The sequence below is a fragment of the Balaenoptera borealis genome (assembly GCF_965194805.1).
Source record: "Balaenoptera borealis genome assembly, chromosome: 8".
Lineage (NCBI taxonomy): Eukaryota > Metazoa > Chordata > Mammalia > Artiodactyla > Balaenopteridae > Balaenoptera > Balaenoptera borealis.
In genome coordinates, this window is record NC_138865.1 from 5079827 (window position 1) to 5107038 (window position 27212).

The 27212-nt window shown below is 37.2% G+C and overlaps 1 protein-coding gene across 6 annotated transcripts in view; it reads left to right on the top strand.

Moving 5' to 3' along the window:
• Nucleotides 1-27212, top strand: part of GALNTL6 (polypeptide N-acetylgalactosaminyltransferase like 6) — a gene marked incomplete at its 3' end in the record, with an annotated part of 1719480 nt that overhangs the window by 1058909 nt on the left and 633359 nt on the right. For all 6 annotated transcript variants that reach the window (XM_082402133.1, XM_082402132.1, XM_082402128.1 and 3 more), the window contains one exon: nt 13724-13890. In XM_082402133.1, the coding sequence (XP_082258259.1) occupies nt 13724-13890 (167 nt within the window). The remainder of the gene's footprint in view (nt 1-13723; nt 13891-27212) is intronic.

Sequence of the window (27212 nt, forward strand, 5' to 3'; positions counted from 1 at the left end):
AACAAAAAATAAAGTCATACTTTAGATAAGCTAACAGAATGATCTAAGGATTAAAATATGCAAATCCTTTCATTCAAACATTCTAGTCAAATCTTGCAGTCTGAAAATTTGAATTTTTAAAATGTGAGTTTTGACAGTGTCCAAAACTAAATACTCAGGCTTAGGCAGTGAGAAAGAATGTTTATGAAGGTCTTAAGAACCTTAAATGCAAGTTTACCTAAACGCTCACAGTATAAAGGTTGACATTCTTGCATGAACAATAAAATATCTCTTTTAGACAAAAAAAAAATCACAAATAAGTCTAGTACTTATTTCATATATCTCTATTTTTTAAAAAATTGGCTTATTCCTGTAGTCAAAAGAACCACTTATTTTTTGTGAAACCAATGAAATTATGAAGATAAATTGACGTAACTCTGAAAGGAATGACAGTTATGTTTAAAATAAACAATGCTGTTAAACTAAATCTATTTTTAAATCTCTCAGTTTATTAAATGCCAATAGAGAATATCAGAAAATGTGTGTGTTCTATTTTGGAGAAACTAAGAAGCCTATGAGAAATTTTCTATTGAATTTTATTTTCATTACTGTGAATGGTTTAGCAGAATGTTTACAGACTGATTTGGTTTTTTGTCAGCTTTTAAAATGCCTTCATGATTTGTCATTTCTCACAAGTAGCTTTTTAAGAATTTAAACTATTTCTTTCGTCTCTCTGGTGCATTTAAGAATGTTTTTTCCATTCATTTAGATAAATTGTTACTTAACAAAGGCATGTCCTCATCTCTGAGCCATTCCTTAACTCCAAGTTAATTTTATGTGAAGGCTTATTTGAAAATAATACAGCAATATGAAATGCAATAATACAGGCATCTTCACCCATATTCCTATAAACTTAATGCAACAAATGTTTTAAATTGTCCCTATTTTCTTTTTATAAATTTGCTGACTATAAATTTGTAACCATAAGCATACAAATTGTCTGACTTCATTTTACTTATTTCTTCAACACAGTTCCACAGTGCCACATTGTCTTCCCATTTCGCAAATTTCCCATTCTCAGCCTGACTTGAGATTAAATCTAAAATACACAGGTTGCAGATTCTTAATAAAACCCTGGATATTCTTCAGTATTTCTAGTAATAATGAGAAGCAGTCATCTGGACCTCAACTTGGCCAATCCAATGGCTGACTTTGAGAGTGAGTTCAATTTCCTTTGGAGCAGCTTAAGTGCTAGAATAACTAAGTATAATTTAATCAGTTCAAGCACTATCACAAACAGGCTGATTTTCCTTAGAGTAAAAATCAGATCAGCACCCTCATCATTTTTGCCCCGAGTATTACAGTCTCTAATCTTTTTTCCTTTCGTTTCTTCTGTCTTCGGTGCATCCTTTGCCCGGATGCCAGAGGAATATGTAAACGTGATCCTGTCTTCCTCATCATTAACAATATGTGAAATACTTCACGTTGATTGCAGGCTAATGTCCAGATTTCTTAGAATCACTTCAAGATCGTACATGATCTGTTCTCAACATACAGACTCATCTATAAAGACTTCCCTAATTCTTTCAGACAAGGTTAACCATATTTCCTTCGGGCTTTTCATTGCCTGTGTGCCATCTATTATGTCACTTGTCTCATTTGAGTCTAATTATTTTATACATTTGTCCACCGGTCTGTGAATCCTTAAGGGAAGAAACCGTAATTTATTCATCTGTGTATCATAAATGTCTCTCACTTTCTCTCATGCAGTTCCCATCTCTCCTAGTTCCCTAGCTCCTTCCACAGAGGACTTGACAGGTAAAACAGTAACTGTTAAAGTAACAACAATAACAGCAACAGTAATAATGATAGTATTTATCAAACCCTTGCTATTATCAGATGTAATACTGTACTGAGCGCTTTGTATAGATTATCTAATTTAATTCTTATTACACATTATGAAGAAGGTATAACTTTTTGCTTCTTAATTGCTCCACATGAGAAAACCAGCCTCATAGAAGTTAAATAATTTGCCCGTTGTCACACAGGTATTAAGTGGCAAAGCCATCATTTAAACCTCGATAGTCTAATGTATAAAGTGTGATTTTTCAATATTTCAGGAATAATTATAAGCACAAAATATGAGTTTTCAGTGTGGTCTAATTGAAAAAATTAATTACAGACATCTATGTAAAGAAGGTAACTTTACTACTAATAGTCTACTAATTAGATTAAGGCTATTTTTAATGTAATTTGCATACATAAATTTATGTGTACACACTGTACATATAAAAATAGTCCTGATAGCTGTATTTCATAGGCATAGAGTAGACTCTGAACAGAGTATCAGTGATCATTAAAAAGTTGAAAGAAAGAGTAAAATGTACCTGTGACAGATTTTTAAAAATTATTTAAACATATCTCCAGGTGTAACAAACTGCAAGTTTCATAACACTACAGAAATAATGGTGTTTCTTAGGGAATTTTGACCATCACTCTGTATTCAAGGGACAGTTCTTGCCAAGTGTAGTATAATTTATACACCTATGTCTAAGATTGGGTTCCCTTAAAGCAGACTCTGAGACAGATTTGTCTGCAATAGTTTTAAAGAGGTAATCACAGAGTGAACCTGGGGAAGTAGGGTGAAGAAGTAAGACGGGGAAGGGAAAGCAGCGAGTAAAAGGTGCCTGGCCTGATGCTTATCCCTGTGGGCAACTGAGGCTCCATCTCACTGGAAAACCCTGGGAGATGTTACAGAAAACACCTCAGATATGTCTCACCATAGGACTGCTTATTCCCCAACTTCATTGCTTGATACTTGCTCTAGGGGCATTGATTTTTTTTTTCTTAACATCTTTATTGGAGTATAATTGCTTTACAATGGTGTGTTAGTTTCCGCTGTATAACAAAGTGAATCAGCTATGCATATACATATATCCCCATATCTTCCCCCTCTTGCGTCTCCCTCCCACCCTCCCTATCCCACCCCTCTAGATGGTCACAAAGCACCGAGCTGATCTCCCTGTGCTATGCGGCTGCTTCCCACTAGCTGTTTTACAATTGGTAGTGTATATATGTCCATGCCACTCTCTCACTTTGTCCCAGCTTACCCTTCCCCCTCCCCATGTCCTCAAGTCCATTTTCTACATCTGCATCTTTACTCCTGTCCTGCCCCTAGGTTCTTCAAGACCTTTTTTTTTTTTAATTCCATATATACGTGTTAGCATACGGTATTTGTTTTTCTCTTTCTGACTTACTTCACTCTGTATGACAGACTCTAGGTCCATCCACCTCACTACAAATAACTCAATTTTGTTTCTTTTAATGGCTGAGTAATATTCCATTGTATATCTGTGCCACATCTTCTTTATCCATTCATCTGTTGATGGACACTTAGGTTGCTTCCATGTCCTGGCTATTGTAAAGAGTGCTGCAATGAACATTGTGGTACATGACTCTTTTTGAATTATGATTTGCTCAGGGTATGTGCCCAGTAGTGGGATTGCTGGGTCGTATGGTAGTTCTATTTTTAGTTTTTAAAGGAACCTCCATACTGCTCTTCATAGTGGCTGTATCAATTTACATTCCCACCAACAGTGCAAGAGGGTTCCCTTTTCTCCACACCCTCTCCAGCATTTATTGTTTGCAGATTTTTTTTTTTTTTTTTTGCTTTTCTCACTTTCTTCTACAGAGCAATTATGTTTACAGGTACTTTAAGCTTTGGATGAGGCTCTGGTTAATTCAGTTTATAGATAACAGAAGAACTAATTCAACCTAAAGTTCACCATAGAATTTTTTTCTTTTTTTTAAAATTATTTTTTAAATTTTATTTATTTTTTTATACAGCAGGTTCTTATTAGTTACCCATTTTATACATATTAGTGTATATATGTCAGTCCCAATCTCCCAATTCATCACAGCACCACCACCACCCTCCGCTGCTTTCCCCCCCCTTGGTGTCCACACGTTTGTTCTCTTGTTTGTAGATTTTTTGATGATGGCCATTCTGACCAGTGTGAGGTGATATCTCACTGTAGTTTTGATTTGCATTTCTCTAATGATTAGTGATGTTGAGCATCCTTTCATGTGTTTGTTGGCAATCTGTATATCTTCTTTGGAGAAATGTCTATTTAGGGCTTCTGCCCATTTTTGGATTGGGTTGTTTGTTTTTTTGATATTGAGCTGCATGAGCTGCTTGTAACTTTTGGAGATTAATCCTTTGTCAGTTGCTTCGTTTGCAAATATACTCTCCCATTCTGAGGTTGTCTTTTCGTCTTGTTTATGGTTTCCTTTGCTGTGCAAAAGCTTTTAAGTTTCATTAAGTCTCATTTGTTTATGTTTGTTTTTATTTCCATTTGTCTAGGAGGTGGGTCAAAAAGGGTCTTGCTGTGATGTATGTCATAGAGTGTTCTGCCTATGCTTTCCTCTTAGAGTTTGGTAGTGTCTGGCCTTACATTTAGGTCTTTAATCCATTTTGAGTTTACTTCTGTGTATAGTGTTAGGGAGTGTTCTAATTTCATTCTTATACACGCTGTCCAGTTTTCCCAGCACCACTTATTGAAGAGGCTGTCTTTTCTCCATTGTATATCCCTGCCTCCTTTATCAAAAATAAGGTGACCATATGTGCGTGGGTTTATCTCTGGGCTTTCTATCCTGTTCCATTTATCTGTGTTTCTGTTTTTGTGCCAGTACCATACTGTCTTGATTACTGTAGCTTCGTTGTATAGTCTGAAGTCCGGGAGCCTGATTCCTCCAGCTCCGTTTTTCTTTCTCAAGATCACTTTGGCTATTCGGGGTCTTTTGTGTTTCCATATAAATTGTGAAATTTTTTGTTCTAGTTCTGTGAAAAATGCCATTGGTAGTTTGATAGGGATTGCATTGAATCTGTAGATTGCTTTGGGTTGTATAGTCATTTTCACGATGTTGATTCTTCCAATCCAAGAACATGGTATGTCTCTCCATCTGTTTGTATCATCTTTAATTTCTTTCATCAGTGTCTTATAGTTTTCTACATACAGGTCTTTTGTCTCCTTAGGTAGGTTTATTCCTAGGTATTTTTTTTTTTTTTGTTGCAATGGTAAATGGGAGTGTTTCCTTAATTTCTCTTTCAGATTTTTCATCATTGGTGCATAGGAATGCAAGAGATTTCTGTGCATTAATTTTGTATCCTGCTACTTTACCAAATTCATTGATTAGCTCTAGTAGTTTTCTGGTAGCATCTTTAGAATTCTCTATGTATAGTATCATGTCATCTGCAAACAGTGACAGCTTTACTTCTTCTTTTCCTATTTGGATTACTCTTATTTCTATTTCTTCTCTGATTGCTGTGGCTAACACTTCCAAAACTATGTTAAATAACAGTGGTGAGAGTGGACAACCTTGTCTTGTTTCTGAACTTAGAGGAAATGATTTCAGTTTTTCACCATTGAGAATGATGTTGGCTGTGGGTTTGTCATATATGGCCTTTATTATGTTGAGGTAAGTTCCCTCTATGCCTACTTTCTGGAAGGTTTTTTATCATAAATGGGTGTTGAATTTTGTCAAAAGCTTTTTCTGCATCTATTGAGATTATCATCAGGTTTTTATCCTTCATTTTGTTAATATGGTTTATCACATTGATTGATTTGCATATATTGAAGAATCCTTGCATTCCTGGTATAAACCCTACTTGATCGTGGTGTATGATCTTTTTAATGTGCTGTTGTATTCTGTTTGCTAGTATTTTGTTGAAGATTTTTGCATCTATGTTCATCAGTGATATTGGCCTGTAGTTTTCTTTCTTTGTGACATCTTTGTCTGGTTTTGGTATCAGGGTGATGGTGGCCTCGTAGAATGAGTTTGGGAGTGTTCCTCCCTCTGCTATATTTTGGCAGAGTTTGAGAAGGATAGGTTGTTAGCTCTTCTCTAAATGTTTGATAGAATTCACCTGTGAAGCCATCTGGTGGTGGGCTTTTGTTTGTTGGAAGATTTTAAATCATAGTCTCAATATCAGTGCTTGTGATTGGTCTGTTTATATTTTCTATTTCTTCCTGGTTCAGTCTCAGAAGGTTGTGCTTTTATAAGAATTTTTCCATTTCTTCCATGTTGTCCATTTTATTGGCATATAGTTGCTTGTAGTAATCTCTCATGATCCTTTGTATTTCTGCAGTGTCAGTTGTTACTTCTCCTTTTTCATTTCTAATTCTATTGATTTGAGTCTTCTCCCTTTTTTTCTTGATGAGTCTGGCTAATGGTTTATCAATTTTGTGTATCTTCTCAAAGAACCAGCTTTAAGTTTTATTGATCTTTGCTATATTTCCTTCATTTCTTTTTCATTTATTTCTGATCTGATCTTTATGATTTCTTTCCTTCTGCTAACTTTGGGGGTTTTTGTTCTTCTTTCTATAATTGCTTTAGGTATAAGGTTAGGTTGTTTATTTGAGGAGTTTCTTGTTTCTTGAGGTAGGATTGTCTTGCTATAAACTTCCCTCATAGAACTGCTTTTGCTGCATCCCATAGGTTTTAGGTCGTCGTGTTTTCATTGTCATTTGTTTCTAGTTTTTTTTGGAATTCCTCTTGATTTCTTCACTGGTCTCTTGGTTATTTAGTAGTGTATTATTTAGCCTCCATGTGTTTGTATTTTTTACAGATTTTTTCCTGTAATTGATATCTAGTCTCATAGTGTTGTGGTCAGTAAAGATACTTGATACAATTTCAATTTTCTTAAATTTACCAAAGCTTGATTTGTGACCCAGGATATCATCTATCCTGGAGAATGTTCCATGAGCACTTGAGAAGAAAGTGTATTCTGTTTTTTTTGGATGGAATGTCCTATAAATATCAATTAAGGCCATCTTGTTTAATGTGTCATGTAAGGCTTGTGTTTCCTTATTTATTTTCATTTTGGATGATCTGTCCATTGGTGAAAGTGGGGTGTTAAAGTCCCTTACTGTGATTGTGTTCCTGTCGATTTCCTCTTTTATGGCCATTAGCATTTGCCTTATGTATTGAGGTGCTCCTATGTTGGGTGGATAAATATTTGCAATTGTTATATCTTCTTCTTGGATTGGTCCCTTGATCATTATGTAGTGTCCTTCTTTGTCTCTTGTAATCGTCTTTATTTTAAAGTCTATTTTGTCTGATATGAGAATTGCTACTCCAGGTTTCTTTATATTTCCATTTGCATGGAATATCTTTTTCCATCCCCTCACTTTCAGTCTGTATGTGTCCTTAGGTCTGAAGTTGGTCTCTTGTAGACAGCATATATATGGGTCTTGTTTTTGTATCCATTCAGCCAGTCTGTGTCTTTCGTTTGGAGCATTTAATCCATTTACATTTAAGGTAATTATCAATTTGTATGTTCCTATTACCATTTTCTTAATTGTTTTGGGTTTGTTATTGTAGGTCTTTTCCTTTTCTTGTGTTTCCTGCCTAGAGAAGTTCCTTTAGCATTTGTTGTAAAGCTGGTTTGGTGGTGCCGAATTGTCTTACCTTTTGCTTGTCTGTAAAGATTTTAATTTCTCTGTCGAATCTGAATGAGATCCTTGCTGGGTAGAGTAATCTTGGTTGTAGGTTTTTCCCTTTCATCACTTTAAATATGTCCTGCCACTTCCTTCTGGCTTGCAGAGTTTCTGTTGAAAGATCAGCTGTTAACCTTATGGGGTTTCCCTTGTATATTACTTGTTTTTTTTCCCTTGCTGCTTTTAATATTTTTTCTTTATATTTAATTTTTGATAGTTTGATTAATATGTGTCTTGGCGTGTTTCTCCTTGGTTTTATCCTGTATGGGACTGTGTGTGCTTCCTGGAGTTGATTGACTATTTCCTTTCCCATATTAGGGAAGTTTTCAACTATAATCTCTTCAAATATTTTCTCAGTCCCTTTCTTTTTTTCTTCTCTTTTTGGGACCTCTATAATTCGAGTGTTGGTGCGATTAATGTTGTCCCAGAAGTCTCTGAGACTGTCCTCAATTCTCTTCATTCTTTTTTCTGTATTCTGCTCTGCAGTATTTATTTCCACTATTTTATCTTCCAGGTCACTTATCCGTTCTTCTGCCTCAGGTATTCTGCTATTGATTCCTTCTAGAGAATTTTTAATTTCATTTATTGTGTTGTTCATCATTGTTTGCTCTTTAGTTCTTCTAGGCCCTTGTTAAACGTTTCTTGTATTTTCTCCATTCTATTTCCAAGATTTTGGATCACCTTTACTATCATTACTCTGAATTCTTTTTCAGGTAGACTGCCTATTTCCTCTTCATTTGTTTGGTCTAGTGGGTTTTTACCTTGCTCCTTCATCTGCTGTGTGTTTCTCTGTCTTCTCATTTTGCTTAACTTACTGTGTTTGGGGTCTCCTTTTCACAGGCTGCAGGTTCGTAGTTCCTTTTGTTTTTGGTGTCTGCCCCAGTTAGTAAGGTTTGTTCAGTGGGTTGTGTAGGCTTCCTGGTGGAGGGGACTGGTTCCTGTGTTCTGGTGGATGAGGCTGGATCTTGTCTTTCTGGTGGGCAGGAGCACATCCGGTGGTGTGTTTTGGGGTGTCTGTGACCTAAGTATGATTTTAGGCAGCCTCTCTGCTAATGGGTGGGGTTGTGTTCCTGTCTTGCTAGTTGTTTGGCATAGGGTGTCCAGCACTGGAGCTTGCTGGTTGTTGAGTGGAGCTGGGTCTTAGCGGTGAAATGGAGATCTCTGGGAGAGCTTTCACTGTTTGATATTACATGGAGCCAGGAGGTCTCTGTTGGACCAATGTCCTTAAGTCAGCTCTCCCACCTCAGAGGCACAGGCCTGACACCTGGCTGGAGCACCAAGACCCTTTCAGCCTCACAGCTCAGAAGAAAAGGGAGAGAAAAAGAAAGAAAGAAAACCAAGTAAAATAAAGTTATTAAAATACTAAAAAATTAAAAATAAAGAAAAAATTAAAACGCAATTAAAAAAAGAGAGAAAGAAGAGAGCTACCACACCGACAAAACAGATCCACCAATGATAACAACCGCTAAAAATCAATACTAAAAAAAAAAAAAGTGGACAGACAGAACCTTAGGACAGATGGTAAGAGCAAAGCTATACAGACAGAATCACACAAAGTCCACTGCCTCAATTTTGTGATGATTCGTTGTCTATTCAGGTCTTCACAGATGCAGGTACATCAAGTTGATTGTGAAGATTTAATCTGCTGCTCCCGTGGCTGTTGGGAGAGATTTCCCTTTCTCTTCTTTGTTCGCACAGCTCCCGGGGTTCAGCTTTGGGCTTTGGCACTGCCTCTGCATGTAGGTCACCTAAGGGTGTCTGTTCTTCGCTCAGACAGGACGGGTTTAAAGGAGCGGCTGATTAGGGGGCTCTGGCTCACTCAGGCCGGGGGGAGGGAGGTGGGGGTACGGATGCGGGGTGAGCCTGCGGTGGCAGAGGCCGGCGTGACGTTGCAGCAGCCTGAGGCGCCGTGCTTTCTCCCAGGGAAGTTGTCCCTGGATCACGGGACCCTGGCGGTGGCAGGCTGCACAGGCTCCCGGGAGGGGCGGTGTGGAGAGTGACCTGTGCTTGCACACAGGCTTCTTGGTGGCGGCAGCAGCCTTAGCGTTTCATGCCCGTCTCTGGGGTCCGCGCTGATAGCCGTGGCTCACGCCCATCTCTGGAGCTCCTTTAAGCGGTGCTCTGAGTCCCCTCTCCTCGCGCACCAGGAAACAATGGTCTCTTGCCTCTTCGGCAGCTCCAGACCTTTTCCCGGACTCCCTCCTGGCTAGCTGTGGTGCACTAGCCCCTTCAGGCTGTGTTCACGCCGCCAACCCCAGTCCTCTCCCTGGGATCCGACCGAAGCCCGAGCCTCAGCTCCCAGCCCCGCCCGCCCCGGTGGGGGAGCAGACAAGCCTCTCGGGCTGGTGAGTGCTGGTTGGCGCCGAGCCTCTGTGCAGGAATCTCTCCGCTTTGCCCTCCGCACCCCTGTGGCTGCGCTCTCCTCCACGGCCCCGAAGCTTCCCCCCTCCGCCACCCGCAGTCTCCACCTGTGAAAGGGTTTCCTAGTGTGTGGAAGCTTTTCCTCCGTCACAGCTCCCTCCCTCTGGTGCAGGTCAGTCCCTATTTTTTCTTTTTTCTTTTGCCCTACCCGGGTACGTGGGGAGTTTCTTGCCTTTTGGGAAGTCTGAGGTCTTCTGCCAGCGTTCAGTAGGTGTTCTGTAGGAGTGGTTCCACATGTAGATGTATTTCTGATGTATTTGTGGGGTGGAGGGTGACCTCCACGTCTCACTCCTCCGCCATCTTGAAGCTAGGGACATTCATTTGCCCAAGAACTTTTGATCTGCCCTTTCTCAGAGATGAGAGAGCGCATTCAGTTGGCTATCTGCTGGTACTTACCAGAGGATCCTCTTGGCAAGTGTTGGGATGGTGATGCTATGGAGATAGTGGCAGTGCCCTGGCATCAGTGCTGGAGCCTATCACTGTTCCCTCCGTAAACCAGATCTTTTTCTGAGCTACACACATGTACACATAGATGGATAGATAGATAGATAGATAGATAGATAGATAGATAGATAGATAGATAGATAGACAGACAGACAGACAGACAGACAGATAGATATACACACATAGGTACACACATAGACAGATAGTTGTGTATATCATATATACGATTGCTCTGTTACCGAACTCAGGTTCAGCTGCTCACTGCTCAAAAGGCAATCATTCGAGAGGCAAGTGTCAGTAGAGAGGAAAGGTGCTTTAATCAGAAAAGCTGGCAGTCTGGGGAGAAGGTGGACTCGTGTCCAGAGACCAGTTCTGAAGATTCTGCTCAGCCATGACAGTTTTTACAGGAGAAAAGGGGGAAGCATCTCAGGGAATCATCAAGGTAGGAGGTTGGGTTCTGCATCATTCTCCATTGCATGCCGACTGGCTGACTCTCTCTTCACATGTCATCTTGCCTGCATGATCTGCCAGCAGGATTGCTAAGGGGATTGTTAGAGGCAGAGAGCCTGTGATTCTTTAACTGCTTCATTCCTTATTCTTCTTTTTATCTAGGAAAAGAATCACCAGGTTAGACAAGGCATGGTGTGCATTCAGGAGAGTGTTAATCAGGAGTTGGTTTCAGTTGCTTAGTGATCTCATTCCTATAATTAGATTCTTTCAAGGTTAGAGGGGAACAGAAATGGGCCAACAGGAAAGGAGCTAAACAGCTGGTTTCATGTTCAACTAGGTATCATTTTGACACCTCAAACTTAATGTGGTCAAAATTGAACTCATGTTTATCCTCAAGCCTTGCAACCCTCAAATGCCCCTTACACACTGTGCTCTGATGTAGGTCTGTAGTTCATAGATCAGTTGCCCATGTCCAAAACATGGGAGTCCTCCTTAACTGTTTCTCCCAGACAGTTACTAAGTCATATCAGTTCTTTTCCTAAATATATCTCGTCTTTTGCAGGCCACTTTTAACTCTCACTTGCATTTCTGCAGCACTTGCGAATTGGTTCAGGGGCCTCTCTCAAATGCTTGTATGGCACCCTGTTACACTTCTACATATTGATTCCCCTTTAAAATTTTAATTGTCTCTTTACCCTTCTGTATCTCCTATTGTACTGTAAACATCTTAAAGTTGGAGAGTAGGGTTTTTTCATTCTTTTATCCCACTTTGCCTCCTGGCTTAGAGAAAACCCTCAGCGAATCATTGAGACTTGAGAGCATGAATGAATAGAAGGATATTTTCACCTCCCCTGTGTGGTAATAATTTGAGCTTACACAGAAATTACTGAAAACATTTTTATGAGGAAAAGCCCTTTTTGCACATGATTAGTCTTGCATTCTCTTCTGTCTGCCTTTTTTTCTGAATGGATTGTAGATAGCTGTTAAACATCTCTTTAAAGCCCTAAGCCTATTGATTGCTTATCGTGTATTACTCTGAATGCAATTCTTATTTAATTAATAAGCAAGCGATATGTACAGTGTCTCCTCTTAATGTTTAAAAAATAATTTGCCTTCTTGGGGATATCAGTTACATTCCCAGAACATTGTTAGGTATGGTGTTTTGTATTACCCTGAGTATTGATACAGGAAAGCACATTCGTCTTGGGCTCTTGCCTTTGTTGAGAAGGATGGATGGCTCTACGTAATTATGATGAGATGTGCTGAATTAATTTAGCACTCTTTTCCAGATTTGTGCATTAGATGGGAAAGCATCCATCTCACTACACTCTCTTGGAAATCACTGACAGATCTGTTTCATATATTGCTTTTTAAAATTATTTTGTTATCCTACAAGGAATTTCATTTTTTTTTCTAGTATTTTCATGCCCATTTCATGGTATCCTTTTGATGGTCTTTTCCAATGCTTTTCATTGTACTTGAAAACCTCTAAATCTCTTGTTTGATAAATATTGTTACAAATTTTAAAATTTAGATTAAATAATTGATAATAAAAGGACAAGATAAAAAAGAAATGCCTATATTTTATATTTAAATTATTTGTCTAAATTATTTCATTTTATTTTATCTTCCAGGATAGTTAAATATTTTTGTTTTAATTACGTTATATTCTATTATCTGAAGCTGCAAGGCAAGATCTCTTTGTTTTATATCCACAGTGATATTTAAGATATCCTATTGAGATCATAGTAAAATGAAGTGTTGAGATAACTGACTAATAAACCATATTTTAAGTAATGTTTTGAAAATGCTGGTACATTTCTATACATCTTGGTAGAATCTATGTATACTTCAAATTCACACTATAATATCTGGACTAAACAGTAGCCAGTGTCTTGGCAAAATATGAAATAACAGATGTTCCTGTATTTAAACAGAAACTGCGTTTCTTTCCAGATTTCCACTCTCTTTTTGTTTGTTTGTTTGTCTGTTTGTTTTCATGTTATCCATGTCAGAAAAATCACTAAATTTGGTAATTGATTGAAATTTTATCCTATTTTAGTTTTGAAATAACTTAAAGACTTCACAAACTTAAATTAATTCATTATCTTTAATAAAGCTTGGGCAACTATGACCAGTGCTGAGCTAAGAATTAAATCAGATTTGAGACCAGCTTTCTGCCCTGATGTGGCTTATAAATGACTTAAATAAATCACGAATATTGAAAGAATAGCCATGACATATACTAAATTGCTTTTAACTATGCCAAAATTTAAAACCTACTTCCTATTTGGCATCTCAGATTGTTTTACAGTGAAAGCAACATGAGATTTCTCTGTATAGTTTTCATTAGGAATGTGATAGTGTCATGATTTGGATCTTAATGTAATCTTACCATGCAGTTGCATCAGTGTGTGATTATTTAAGATTAAATTTTCATTTATTTCACTTTAAGACTCTTTTCTCCCCTAGAGCCTTAAATACTGCCCAGCTGTGGAAACAGACCACAACCAAAACTGATTAATTGGGCATAAATATTACAGAAGTTAAATTTCCAAACTTTCCCGGAAAGTTTAACATTAGCTGTGTGCTCAGTGGAAATGATGTTAATACATATAATTTATCCTTATTACTATTAGAGAACATATTACCAAGAGCACAACATTTCAGTGTACTTCTTACCTTGTTTTCGAGCCACTGGTATAAGAGAGGATAAATAATTATGTCATTAAGAGTGCGTGTGAAAGGAGATCATTAATGAATTCCAGGAATGGGTAGAGTAACTATGATGATGTAGAAGCTTTGGTTGGGAAAGTTCTAGGCAAAGTCTAATTTTCACAGTTGTCTGATAACACAATGAGTCAATGGCAGTATAAGACATATTCCAGTCTTGTGTCTGACATAGCCTTTCCTTCCTCTGTCATCTCCAGCTGTAAGCACAAGATGTACCTGGAAAGGCTACCAAACACCAGCATCATTATCCCATTCCATAACGAAGGCTGGACTTCACTCCTCCGGACCATCCACAGCATCATCAACCGAACCCCAGAAAGTCTGATTGCAGAAATCATCCTGGTCGATGACTTCAGTGATAGAGGTAAGATATTGTTAATAATATTTTATGTGATTCTCTTATCACCTACATAATCATTACGGGCTTCTAAAATAAGGCAGATGATCATTGTGATGGTTTCTTTCTAATTCTATCTCAAAGGAGATGATAAAACTTTTTCTATGTTGTGATGCTGTGATTTCATAAAATGTTGACCAAATGCAAAAGGAATTGAACGAAAAGTTATTGGCATCATTTGGGGACCTATAAGAAATTTGTATTACATTTCTGTTGTAAATTAGACAGGTATTGGCAGAATGCCTCAAATTCTACCTTCAGCTTCAGGACAAACATTGTAAAATATGTTATGGTAAGTACATATGAATGGTGAAATATTCCAGTAGAAACAGAAAATCTGTTCCCCTTTCTGAAAAGGATCTGCTCTGTTATTTACCAGTGTGATACATTCTCCAGGCTGTGCTTGTGTTACTTCATAAATACTGGAAATTATAAGTAACACAAATAAATATTTTTACTTGGCAATTTTAGCTGTTTTATCATATCTGAACAATAACAACAGCCGAAAGGCCTGGAATGTGGTGTATTAGAAAATTTGACACAGTTCTACTCTTTTTTTTTTTTTAATATTCTGATGCACACAATTTGGTTTATAAGTCAGGGAAATGAGATTATAGAAAGTTTCTTGAGATTAGGACTTGATAAATCATATTCACTCTAAATAGGGGAAAGTAAAATTATTCTTGGCTGGTGTGAGCGGAGAGGTGGAAACCTTTTCTAAAGATATTCATCTACCTTCTGTTTCATTGCATGAAGGAGCTCTGTTTAACTGTACTGTATGTGTGTAAGAAAGAGTGGCAGGAAACGAGTTTGCGTGTTATTCTTATGCCTTGAAGAGCATGCATCTTGAGATCCTGTGGATTAATTGAAGTTTTGGAAATTTCATTTGCAACAGAAACATTTTCTTCGTAGTACTTAAAAATTCTGTAGAAGTAAAACTGACTGGTGTGTTTAGCTTTGAGGTTCCTTTAGCATTTTTGTCTGCAATGATTCACTTCAAAAACTGATTCAGGGTTTGCCAATAATTCATGTGTGTTGAAGTTCATAGGCCAAAAAAAAAGGTTGTCTATTGTTCTATTAAAATAGTAAACTACAAACTTGGTAATTTAGGTTGATTTCAAAGTAGTTTTTGCCTTGCATTGCTTATATAGTTGTGTGTTCAATAAGTATCTAAATCAGTATCTAATAAGTACCTAAATTAAATGTATTACTTAAAATTAATTTAAATAACACATTGATTTTTATTCTAATTGAGGCTACTTATTTCAAAGCAGTCATTACCACCTCAGGCTAAAAATAGGCATTTCATGTGTTCAAGCTAAAACTTTGCTTTTAAATAAAAGAATGAAAAAGGGAATAAAGATCTGGGGCCACACATCACCAAATAAATGGCATTTTTTGGTTGACTGGTACCAAGAGAAATTAGACAGTGTATCTGTGGACAATTTTCTACATAATTAACTTTGTCTTGGTAAACTATTTCCTACAGCAGAATTTTGACCTGGGGGTTATAAAGTAGGAAACACTTGGTAGCAGTAAATTGTGGTTTGTAGAGTTTTTTGCTGGATATTTCTCAAAGGTATTTTTCAGCTGAAAGTCTTTAAAGAGGGAGAAAATAGTGGCATATACTTTTGTCTTGAGTTTAAATCATTGTCATCTCTGTATAGTAGCGACTTTGCTAGACTGTCCCTTCTGCTTAGAATGTTACCCAGGAAGGAAGCGTGTTCTGGATGGTCCATTTCATTGCTGTTAGTGACATGAAGCAACACAAAAAGGATTGGTTGGGAGAGTAATGGTGATTTTGACTTTCCTGAGGGACATTTTTAAGGATAATCATTATTTTAATGCTTTCGTAAATCTTTCCTTTAGTTACTCTTTTCCTGTGAACTATCAAGTTGAAAGTAGTATTTTATGATCATTAAACTTTCAAACGGGAAAGCTTTTTGAATATTGCTTTTCATTTTACTAGCCTGACAATAGTGTAAGACTAAACGTTGAAAGACATGTGATAAAAATACTTCCACAAATCTTTTAGAATATACCATAATTCTAAAGGTGCATGGAATAAGAGAAGCCCTACTTTCAAATTTTTGTTTTAGATTACAGAATCTCTTCTGATAAAATATTAGGGTTTAGGTGAACCTAAAAGCATCACTCCTGCTTTCTGAATTGTGAGAAATCTAGAAAATCAACATGGTAAACACAGGTTAGAATCCTGATGCCAACTATGAACTGTATGACTTTGGGTAAGTTAACCTCGTGGTGTCTCAAATTCCTTATCAAAATGGGGATAAGTAACTCATTAGTTATCTAAGTACCTCCTCCCGGGAGGTTGTGATGAAGACCTCCTTTGATGGCTGAAGGAACTGTGCTCCACAGGAGAGCAACTGCTCTCAACTTCTGACCACTCCTCCCCAAATCCTGTCCGGAAACACAACATCAATATTCTACATACTTTTGTGAGGAGATCCTCTCAATTTAATGAAATCTTATTCACAAAATTGAATGAGTCAATCCTCTATCTGTCCATCCATCCATCCATCATCTACCCATCTACCTATCACCTACCACCTCACCCCCACAACCCCGGTTGCAACAGAAGTTATTTAGAAGTCATGCCTTCATAGAAGGCATATGAAGACAAATTGTGGTCATTTATAACATGTTGGAAAAAATTAGGACTGCATTAACATTTTTTTTAAAAAAAATCTCCAATTTTACTAATAAGCAGGTAGTTTATACAGGTACCGAGGAAAAATGAAATTTTAGAGTTTCAACAAAAGGAGGGTAAATGGAGCATGTCACCTCCCTAAATTATGTCAGTGACCTTAATGTTTATCAAAAATTCCTTTCAGGATTGTTTTTACTATTGTAAGAGAAGGAAGATATTTCCAGGCATCTCTTGTTTACAGGGCCTCTAAGACAAAGAAGTTTTCTCTGCTTTTTAATCAGATATGATGCATAGCCATGCTGTTAAAAGCTATTATACTTTATGCTTTTTTTCCCCTTTTGGACAACCCAGAAATCAGAGTCTTTTCCACCAATTCTTTAAAAATCAAGTTAAGTAGACTAGACAAATTTTAAAGTACAAGAAAATATAGAAGATTTTTTGGCCTCCTTCAGGAAATTATTTCTGAAATGTTACACTTCATATTTATTTTCAGAAATATTTTCTAGTTCCAAGTCTGTTCAGTATGCATTTTAACACCTTTGCACTATAGCTCTTCTGAATATTCTCTAATGTCCTTTGGCTAAAGGCAATACAGTTTTGGCAAGACTTAATCAAACATTACTGCTTTATATTTTATGTCTTCCAGGTCAGTAGAATAGCTACACATGAAAAAAAAAAAAAAAAAAGAAGGAAAGCCAACATGTCAGCCATGTTAATAGCACAAGTGTAATATCGCTTGGAATTCATAGTTCCAAAAAATGTAATCATTCTGTGATTGGTGAATTCTGTAGAATTGGTTTCATAGCAAGAGAGAAAAAAATACTAAAGTATTTTTGAATTATAAAATCACTGCAAAGTGCTTTCTAAACATCAGCTTGAATTTACCCAGTTGACCCAGTTATCAAAATGCTTTTAAAAAATGAACATCCCAGCACTTCTCAGTTTAGATATTCTTCCTGAAATGAGCTTGGTAAACAGAGTGTTGTTTTAGCCTCAGAACATAAGCCTACTGTCTATAAAAGCAGGAAGGTGCAGGCCTACAGGTAAAATTTCAAAACCAACACCATGTTTTTGCTATCTGACGCTTACCAAAGTTAGTGAATATATATATATTTTTTCCAGTAAGCTCTCAGAAATACACTTAACAACTTCACTTGAGGCTTCCCACAAGACTTCATGATGACTTGAAAGCAGGACTAATCCTGGGCTCATCGCCAAATCCCAGGCAACCTTCACGGCAGCCACACGGAAACTGTTGAAACGTGTGAACTAAGCTGGGGCTTAGCCTCAGAGACAGGGCAGATTTGAACCTGACAGTTCTCTAAAGTTTGTGTGCTTAGAGGAATTCAAGTTTAAACCGAGGGAAACTCACAGGAGAGTTGCCGATACACTTCCCTTAATGCAGGTGTGAGGGCACTGTTGTGCCCCGGATGTGTGTGCACTTATGCACACACATGCACACTAACTCACTCTCGCCCCTGCTTGTTTCAAACTTCCTGGACAGGACAAGCAGGGAGGTGAGTGGTAGAGTTTCACAAAGACCTATTATTCTCCATGTTCTAGTGAGAGGGAAAATCAGAAACTTGAAACTATCCTTGCCATCTAGCAAAATCAGCCACTTTAAAGAAATCCAGTTTACTCTTCCTCAGAGAGCATAGATCCTCGCTTCTCAAAGTGTGGTCCAGTGATCAACAACACCAGCATGACATTGAGGCTTATCAGTCGTGCAGACTGTCAGGCTCCATCCAGATATATCAGAATCTTCACTTCAACAAAATCTATGTGTAATTTTTATGCAAATCAGAGTTTCAGAATAATTGTCATGTGTCTCAGAATTGGAGTGGGAGCTTCAGTGAGTAATATAAATGCATAAGTAGCTTAATTTCAAAAACCTCCTGTGTCTTATCCATATTATTTTGACATACATTTTCCTATTCTTATTATTTAGCATTTAACTGATACTGGATTTATAAATCTGCAAGGGGAAATTTGGGATGGGAATTCGATAGTATTACCTCTGCATTATTTTATGTGACATTTGTGATAACATTTCTTTGATAAATGTTGGCATTTTCACAAGTTTGTAGACATTTACTATGCCTTCTCATGAACTCATTTTGTAGCATTTTATGTTGAATTTCAGGTTACTGCGGTTACTCCTCCCTTGCCAATTTTCCTTCTTTGTTATACAAATGTGCCTTCCAGTATTTTGTAGATCTAATTTGCTTTGAAATCACTTAATAATTTTCATGCCAAATTCAGAAATCATATGTATGTGTATACATACACACACACAATTTCTTTAAAGGTCCACATTACCATCAAAATCTTAGACTCTTCACATAGTTAAATGTGTTTATAAATCTTTAAAATACTGAGAATATTTTAAGTCATTTCACAAGTGGTAATGATGAGTCTTGAATTCCAGGTTCTATTTTACTCAAATAGTCTCCAAGTATACCATTAAGGAAAGTTTCCATAACCAGACAAATCAGTTAGCACAAGTTTTACAACTATTCAAAGCTGGAAGGTATCATTGGTGTGAAAAGGTTGTAAAATAGATGAAGAATGGTAGTGCATTTCTATCTTAAATGATAAAATACTAACACTAAAGTGCATATAAAGATTCAGAGATGACAGTCAACAAAAATGCCTTTGTGCTGGTTTTCCATCAGGCCACTAGACTGTAAGACAAGCCATTTTTATGTCTCAGATTTATTGAGCGCCGGTCACTCTAAGTGAATCTTGGAATTGTTTAGATGTATTATTCAGATTTCAAGTTGATTTCAAGGATAATTGCATTTTAAAATCAAAATACAATATTAAATACTAATAAGTAACAGGAACTAAGAAAATATTATAAAATTCAACTGTACACTTTTCTATTTAGAAATTCATTATCACCTGCTATAGAAGTGAAAGAAAGCTGATCGATTTCTGATGATAAATTTGCATATCATGCCACATAAGGATGAAATGTACAGTTTTAATAAAACTGTTCTGTTTTAGCAATTATTTTTGTGTCTGCCGTCGAAGGGAGTCCAGGGCATAGAGTCGTAAATATGAACGTAGAACAGTTATATGTTCTCAAAGTCAGAGGAAAATAAGGAAGACAATTTATAAAGCGTACATTCTGCAAGTTCCAAAACACAAAATCAACTCATAAAAATGTCTTTATGTATTTGTAAAATATGAGTCCTACTCATCAGTGGCAGAATATGCTTTGAATAGAAGCTGTCTCGGAAGACAAAGCACTCCTGGGATTTCTCTCCCTCTTACTTTTAAACTAAAACTCCCGTCTCACGTGTTGTAAATGTCTGTGTAAACAAAGGACCGCATCTGACAAAATAAGGAGTTATGTGTCCTTGCTGAGCCTGATATTTGCCATAATGTTTAGACCAGCATTTCGCGGTTTCCTTTTTCTTCTGTAGAACAAATGTGAATAATCCCTCCAGTTTTCAGGATTGTTCCTGAGGGTTACACACAATCGCGAGGGTCACGATCCTCATGATTACCACTGGAATGCTTTCTTTGTTCTGGTAGAAACAGCCTATTTTAAGTAGATGCTTTTTTTGCAGATTAGGATCAAAGGTCTTGAGATACTGTAAAGGTATATGTTTTCCTCGATGAATTGTTTTATGAATTAGCCTCTATAAGACTGGCACTGGAAAGTTCAGAATTTTGGGCATTATATCCTCTCTCTTCTCAATAAAGTCCTAATGTATCAAATTTGATGAAATTTATTTGTTTCAGTTCAGTTTCAGTAAAATTTATATTTGATTGAATAAAGATACATGTGCTGAAACTTCCACACAAATAGACATTTTTATGTGGTGTTAAAAACTGTTTTTAAAATGTTCTAATGTAGAATTTGAGACTAGAGTGTTGGAATGGACCAGTTCTAGATGAATTTTGAACACAAAAATAAGTATCTTGGAAAATGTGTAATAGAATGAAGAGGCACACTTAAGTTCTGTTGTCTAGTTGGGCTGTAGTTAGGTATCATATATAATATTAAAGCATATTTCACAGTTGAAAAATTTTGTTACTGCTTTCTTTTTCTTTTTTTTTTAATATATTTATAGCATTTATCATATTAACCTTATTTATCATTTATGGTTCTCGTTAAGATTGAGTTACCATCTAGTGTCATAGCCTTATTCCAGTATAGCTTTGCTCCCACCAATCTCCTCTGTGCTATTATTGGCAGATATATTACATTTCTACATGTTATAGACCTACTTATATACATGCTGTTTTACATAATTGCTTAAAAAATATTTTGTGTACTTGAATGAATGAGATAAATTTAAAATACTGTTAATTCCTGTGAGGTCTTTAAAAATGCCCGCACAGAAAATTTTGTCAATTTAGGGGTTGTAAGTATTTATATTTCCTCTATTAGTTGCCTTTAAGTTTTTAAAAAAATTTTCATTTTGAAGAAATGATAAATCTCATCTAATTGTCATTGTTTTAACTAGCATTTTGCTATTTTACAGTTTTATTCTCTTTAGATATTAGCTTGAGGCATATGAAATTGTCATTTTTTGTAGAACATTAATGGCTGGCTGATAATTTCATATATTTCAACCTTAATAACCAACCATCTTAAAACCTCTCTCTGGATTGAATAATTATTTAGGGCTCGTGTTTTAAATCAGTCCTTTTAAAGATAGGGAAGGGCAGCTCCCATCCTCAGGTGGTGGGTAAGCCGATCTGGCTTTCCGATTGCTTTTTCTGGTTGAAAACTCCACATGGTTGAATTCATATGGGTTTGGCATAGAAAGGGATGCTTCTTTTCAAAGCAAAGCTGTTACAGCTCACTAAAGTCACAAGGCATGACTTCCTCAAGAAAAATAAATTGTGCAATTCATTTTATGGCAGATTAAATCCCATTTATTTTCCTTGCAGACAGCTGTTTTGAGTAGGATTGTCACTCATATGAAACCATTTTGTGGATCTTGGGCTTCAGATCTTGGGTAGGCATGACTTCCTCTGATGAAATAAAAGGTTATGTCGTATGATTATTTCTCTTGTCAGCAAACCTCAGCTGGTGAGCTTTAATAATAAAATGTTTTGTATTTCAAACAATCCTTTTTGATGCCTAAAGATCCACCTGCTCTTAATTTTTTTAAAAATCACTGCATTGACACAACGATAAAAAACACAAATGTTTCCTCCTTTATCTTAAATTATAACACTTCCTTAGAAAATGATCAGTCTCTCATCAGTCAAGGTTTTTGATAAGCCGACAAGTTTTAAACATCAAATGCATCTGTATTGAGAAAACACATTTTAACAAAATTCTCCTAATAAGAATTAAGTCTTTTATGTCAACTGAGGAACAATTCCACATTGGACTGGTAAGATCTTTGAGATGAAGGAAATTGCAGGTGACCTGGTACATTTGTAACCTTTTATAGATGAATAAATGGAGACTCAGGGAGGTGACATCCTAGGTCACACACTAGGTCAACTTTATATGCTGAGATAAATGCTAGATTAACCTCAAACAGATGGTTTTTCTGCTTAGGCATTCAGGGTTCCTCTCCTCTGTAGTTTTCTCAGACATCTAATTCTGAGAAACTAGAACCATTCTGATAAGTATCTTTAATTTGATAAAACTGTACTACAGTTACATAGACACTCTAGATAATTGAATCTAATTTATTACCCATTTTCTCACCTTAGGAGCAGGATCGTAATAGAAACCATCATTTCACTGTGTACACACACATAGTAGAATGGAGAATTCATGGGAAAAATAATGACTTGAGCACACAAATTTCAGTGTCCAAATGGCCTTCTAGCCCTGCAGGGGGCCAATCAGGGCTCTCCTCCTGGAGAAAAGAGTATTTCTAACATTCTGAAAGGCTCACAAAGTAATGAAATAGGTCATAAAACATAGTTAGACATGTTTCATGTGGCTTCCCAGGCTGATTCAAAGTAGAATTTATTGAGGTAAGTGAATGGATTTTAGGCTGTCCCCTTGTAGATCATCTGAGTCTGTCTTTACTCTGGATGTATTGTTCCAGATTTAGGCAGCCTCACTTCACAGAAACCAAGACACTTCTGAGATTGCTGGGGCCACTCTGGTGTAAAATGTCCCCAGAAAATGAGAGTCTTTCTGGGACAGAGCAGCTGGGCTGGGGGTGAAGGGGTAGGGGTGAATGGGCAAATATCTAACATTGGGTACTCATTAGATACATATCGTTGATTTTCCCTTTTTTTTTTTTTTTTTTGGTCTTATCTACTAAAACTCTAAGTGGAATATATTTATGTTTACAAGCCACTTGGAAAACTAGTAGGTGCCTCATAGCTCAGAAAACACTGACCCCAACATTGTAGGGGGACAATGACAAAGGAAGCTTAATTTTATGTCTTGAATAAACTTAAGCTCCGTAACTTATAATTTTGAGTTTTGCATATTTCTGCAGGATAAATTAAGGCCACCTCCAACCTAATGGAGATACACTTAGGGTTTGAAGTAAAATTTAAGCAATTGATTTTTTTCAGGTTGGGTACATATTTTTTTTTCCTTTAGTTTTGCTCAGTTTAAACACTGCTTCTTAGAAAATAAAGGCTCTATGAAGAAAAGAAGATATTTGTTTATTTTATAGTACTGTTATAAAATTATGAACTCACGGAACAGATACAAATATAGCGAGCAGTTAACAGCCTATGTGTTAGAAACAGAGTCTTGAATCCAAGTCTCAGCTCTGCCACTTCAGGCCTGGGGACCTTAGAAAGGATTGATGTGACCCTAGATTTCAGAAACAACAAGACACAATTTCACTATTTTTTTTCACTTTCAAAATAAAAAATCTCTCTAAACTGAAAGGTTAGGAAAAACACGTCGCTCACTATAGAGAGGAGATAGCAGGATAATCCGTGACCGCTTCAAATAAGTTCATGCTTGAAGGTCTAAACGACTGCCATGTGCTTGGAGAAATTACAAAATTTACCCTTTAACCGTGAATAATCTTCATGAAATGATGATGAAGGAAATAACTTCCCAAGACTGGAGTCAGATAAATATAGTGTCTGTATCTATAAAAAGGCACATTTCAGGTTCCAAAGTTCAGTGCACTTGTTTTTGATCTTTGGAAAATTTTTAAAGTAATTGCATCTGTGCTTTTTAAGAAATACTACTGGATAATAGTAATACTCATAGTAATACCCATAGTAGGATGAAGCACTAAGAGTCAGCACAAGTTTGTTAAATTTCAGTCAGACATCATCCCCAGGCGGGTATGACTTCCAAGCTCAGATTCTCTTAGACCTGGGGCTTCCTCCCCACCCCCAGGAGTGACCGTAATATAATATCTCCTGAGACCGAATGGACCAAACTGTCCCTTGGCTCCCAGGTGCAGCAGATGGCTTTCCTAGGCCACTCTTATCATCATCTGGGGTTACCCCAGATCGCATGGCACCAAGCAGCCTATGTGCGCGCTCACCTACTAAACCACTTTGTCACGCTTCTCTACGAAAAGGTGAAACATACACGAGTGGAGGTGTCTCCATGGAAACAGAAGCTGGGCTGAGCCCAAGATGCCCTAGTAAGGTGACTCTTGGTTGTACCGTAAGCGCCTGGGAATCCCTGGACATATTTTTGCTGGCCGTAATCTTTGCGTTTTCCTTTACCCTATACATCAGTATGAAGCCCTGAAGAGACCCAAATGGCTTGGCAGTCGTGACAACCTACCTAAGACCATAAGCGACATGGTTGTCTTATAAATTCCCATAGGTCCCTCATTGCAAAAGGATTTATGAATCAAAAGGAGAAGTCATTCTGATGGACAAAGATTGAGGGACGTATAAACCAGATCTTCATTTAAATATCTGTAGCTTCTAAGTAGCAGACAGTCAGCTTAATAGGAGATACTAAAAGCTATAAGCTCATCAGTGATGTATTCTTCGGTGTGTACTTTCTTCCTGCAGGAACACTTTCTCATAACTGGCAAGTGGTACTAATACATAAGGTACACTTTATGGTGACTACCTTGATTTTAGCCGAATGGTATCCTGGGAACTACATATTCATCTGCAGTGATATGACACATTTCAAAAGTATATAATATAGTTACTCAAAACTGTATAGTTAGTCAAAAAATCAAAGGAGCCAGTGCCGATTCTTTTAATTTCTAGGGTGCAGATGACTTGCTCCTCGTAAATGAGCAGCTTTATTGCCAAGTCTAATAAGGCGACACTTACTAGGGATCAGGGAACTGATGATTGATTCCTAAAATTGAATCATCAAGTACAGGGAAATCACGAAGTAGACGCCACTTAGGGAGAGGAGGGGACTAAAATCAAAATACTATTGCACTTGACTGTATAACCTATTTCAGAACTGTCTATGATTGCACTGCTCTTGGTAAAAATTGTAAGATATTACTAGTTGGTAGAACTTGAAAGAGAATAGCAATGGATACTTTCAATTAAGATGCAGTTCCTTCATGTCAGACTGTCATCCCAAAGGCAAATCTATGTGTAATTATTCAGCTCAGATCCAGGTATCAAAGACTGAAGTCTTCTGCAGGCCAGAGGCAATTACTTTCAAGCCCTGAATAGAAGTTTGCATTCAGTATCTTCAGCTTGTTTCCTAATTTTCTTCCTCTATCTCTCCTTGTAATTGAAAGAAATGAACGTACTCTGTGGTTTCATGTTTTGACACCTGATGATGAAGGATAGTGTGTAAAATAATTCAGCAAATGAATGTCTCATGTCAAACATGTTTCAAATTTTAGGAATGCTGGCCACTTAATATCTCTAAAATGTGTTTTTAGCCTCTTTCAGAATTCAAAAGGGTTATCTATTTTGGTAATTTTTGGGAAAACTCTTAGTCTTTACTACAGACTATTTAATATTTTATGGTAAATTCAAATCCCTTAGCACTGTAGGTTGAGAGCTTCTGATGATTCAGTATGGTGAAGGCTTTTCTGGTGAGAGATGTCAATTACAGGGCATCATTAGTAACAGATACAGCAAATGGTCTTTTCAAATTCCTTCAGCCACTGTCCCTTTTAGGATCAGGGAAGATCTGCAGGGGAGCTGAAATCTAAAGTGCCCAGGGAGAAAGCTGCCACATGCCTCACAAGAATGCTGGACTTCATCTCCCCTGGGACTGAGGGATGCTTATAGATTAGGGTTTCATACTTGGCCTAAAAATTGAACCGATAAGCTTTTGCCAAGACAATGCACGGTGAGTAGTAGCATCTTCTATTCATTTAAATGTCCGAAAGTGTGGTTAATTCTCTTATATTATCAACAGTGAGTCAGAAGGGGCAGACGACGGGGCAGCGCGTCTGAGGAAGGGCCCTGGGCTGTGCTCTACTCTGATAACCAACTAGTCATATCAGCCAGTGCCGCCTCCTTCCCTCCTCTGCCACAAGAGTGGGCGGCTAAGTAGGTGATTTGGGCATCATTGTAGGTGTGAATCGTGGCTTTACCTTTACTGAGGTTGTCACCATGAACAAGCTATTTATCTCACGTGTCCCATGCATGTTGGGAAATTGGGTTTCTGCATATAAAGCAATTAGAACTTCGATGGGTACAAAGTAAGCACTTATTAAATTTAGGCTATTATTGTTTTTGCTATAAAATGCTGGAATTGAACTAGATGACTTCTAAATCTATCTCAAAGAATTTTGAGTACAGAATTAGTATCTATGCTTTATAGGTTATTGAAAAAATATTAAACAAGTAATTGTTTCCTTTAAAACTGTACACATAGAATAGTTGCAACACAGTGGTGGGAAGATTCCCTAAACCTTGACAGAGGACAAACACACTGTCTTTAGGGGCCTCTGGTATCCCTATGATTTCATCAAGAGGATTCTGAAGCTGTACAACTACCACTGAAAATTGTAATTCTGAGTATTGCAGAATCCAGTGAGCTCCATATATGAGAATTGAATAATTAATTGACTACTTTAAGTAAATAATTATTTTAAAATTTATTTTGATTAAATAAATAATTTAACTTAGGGAAGAAAATACATTAGTTTAATTCAATCACGTACTAATAATTTAACATCGGACCGCTCTGCTTCATTTGATATTGTTTGTACACCTCCTCTTTCTTATCTGGGGGTTGCTTTTACAACCATTCTTTCTCAGGGTTGTTCATGGATGTCCCTTGCTCAACTTTCTTCTTGAACATTGGTGATCCTCAGGGGTCTACTCACCACCCACAGCTCACCCCATTGTGTGCGCTAAGCTTGAGTGATCTGTTCCCACGTTCTGTACAAGTAAACTCTTCTCTTGCTTCTGATGCCAAAAGCTTGGCCTCTGTGCACTGGTCCCAAATTGACTCTCTGAGACAGGGTTCTGGATGAAGTAGAGAAGAAGAGCTTTATTGCTTTGCCAGGTAAAGGGGGATACAGTGGGCTTGTGCCCTCAAAAACTATACTTCCCAACCTGGGAGGATTTGATGAGGAGTTTTATAGCAGTAGTTCAAGGGTGGAGTTGCTGATAAGATTAGGCTGTGTGCAGGGCCTGCACTCCTTTAATCTGGTCTCAGGTGGTCTGATGAGTTTCTGTGGTTCCTTTAATCTGGCATCAGGTGTTCTTCTTGAAGAGCTTCTCTGGTTCCTTTAATCTGGAATGAAGAATG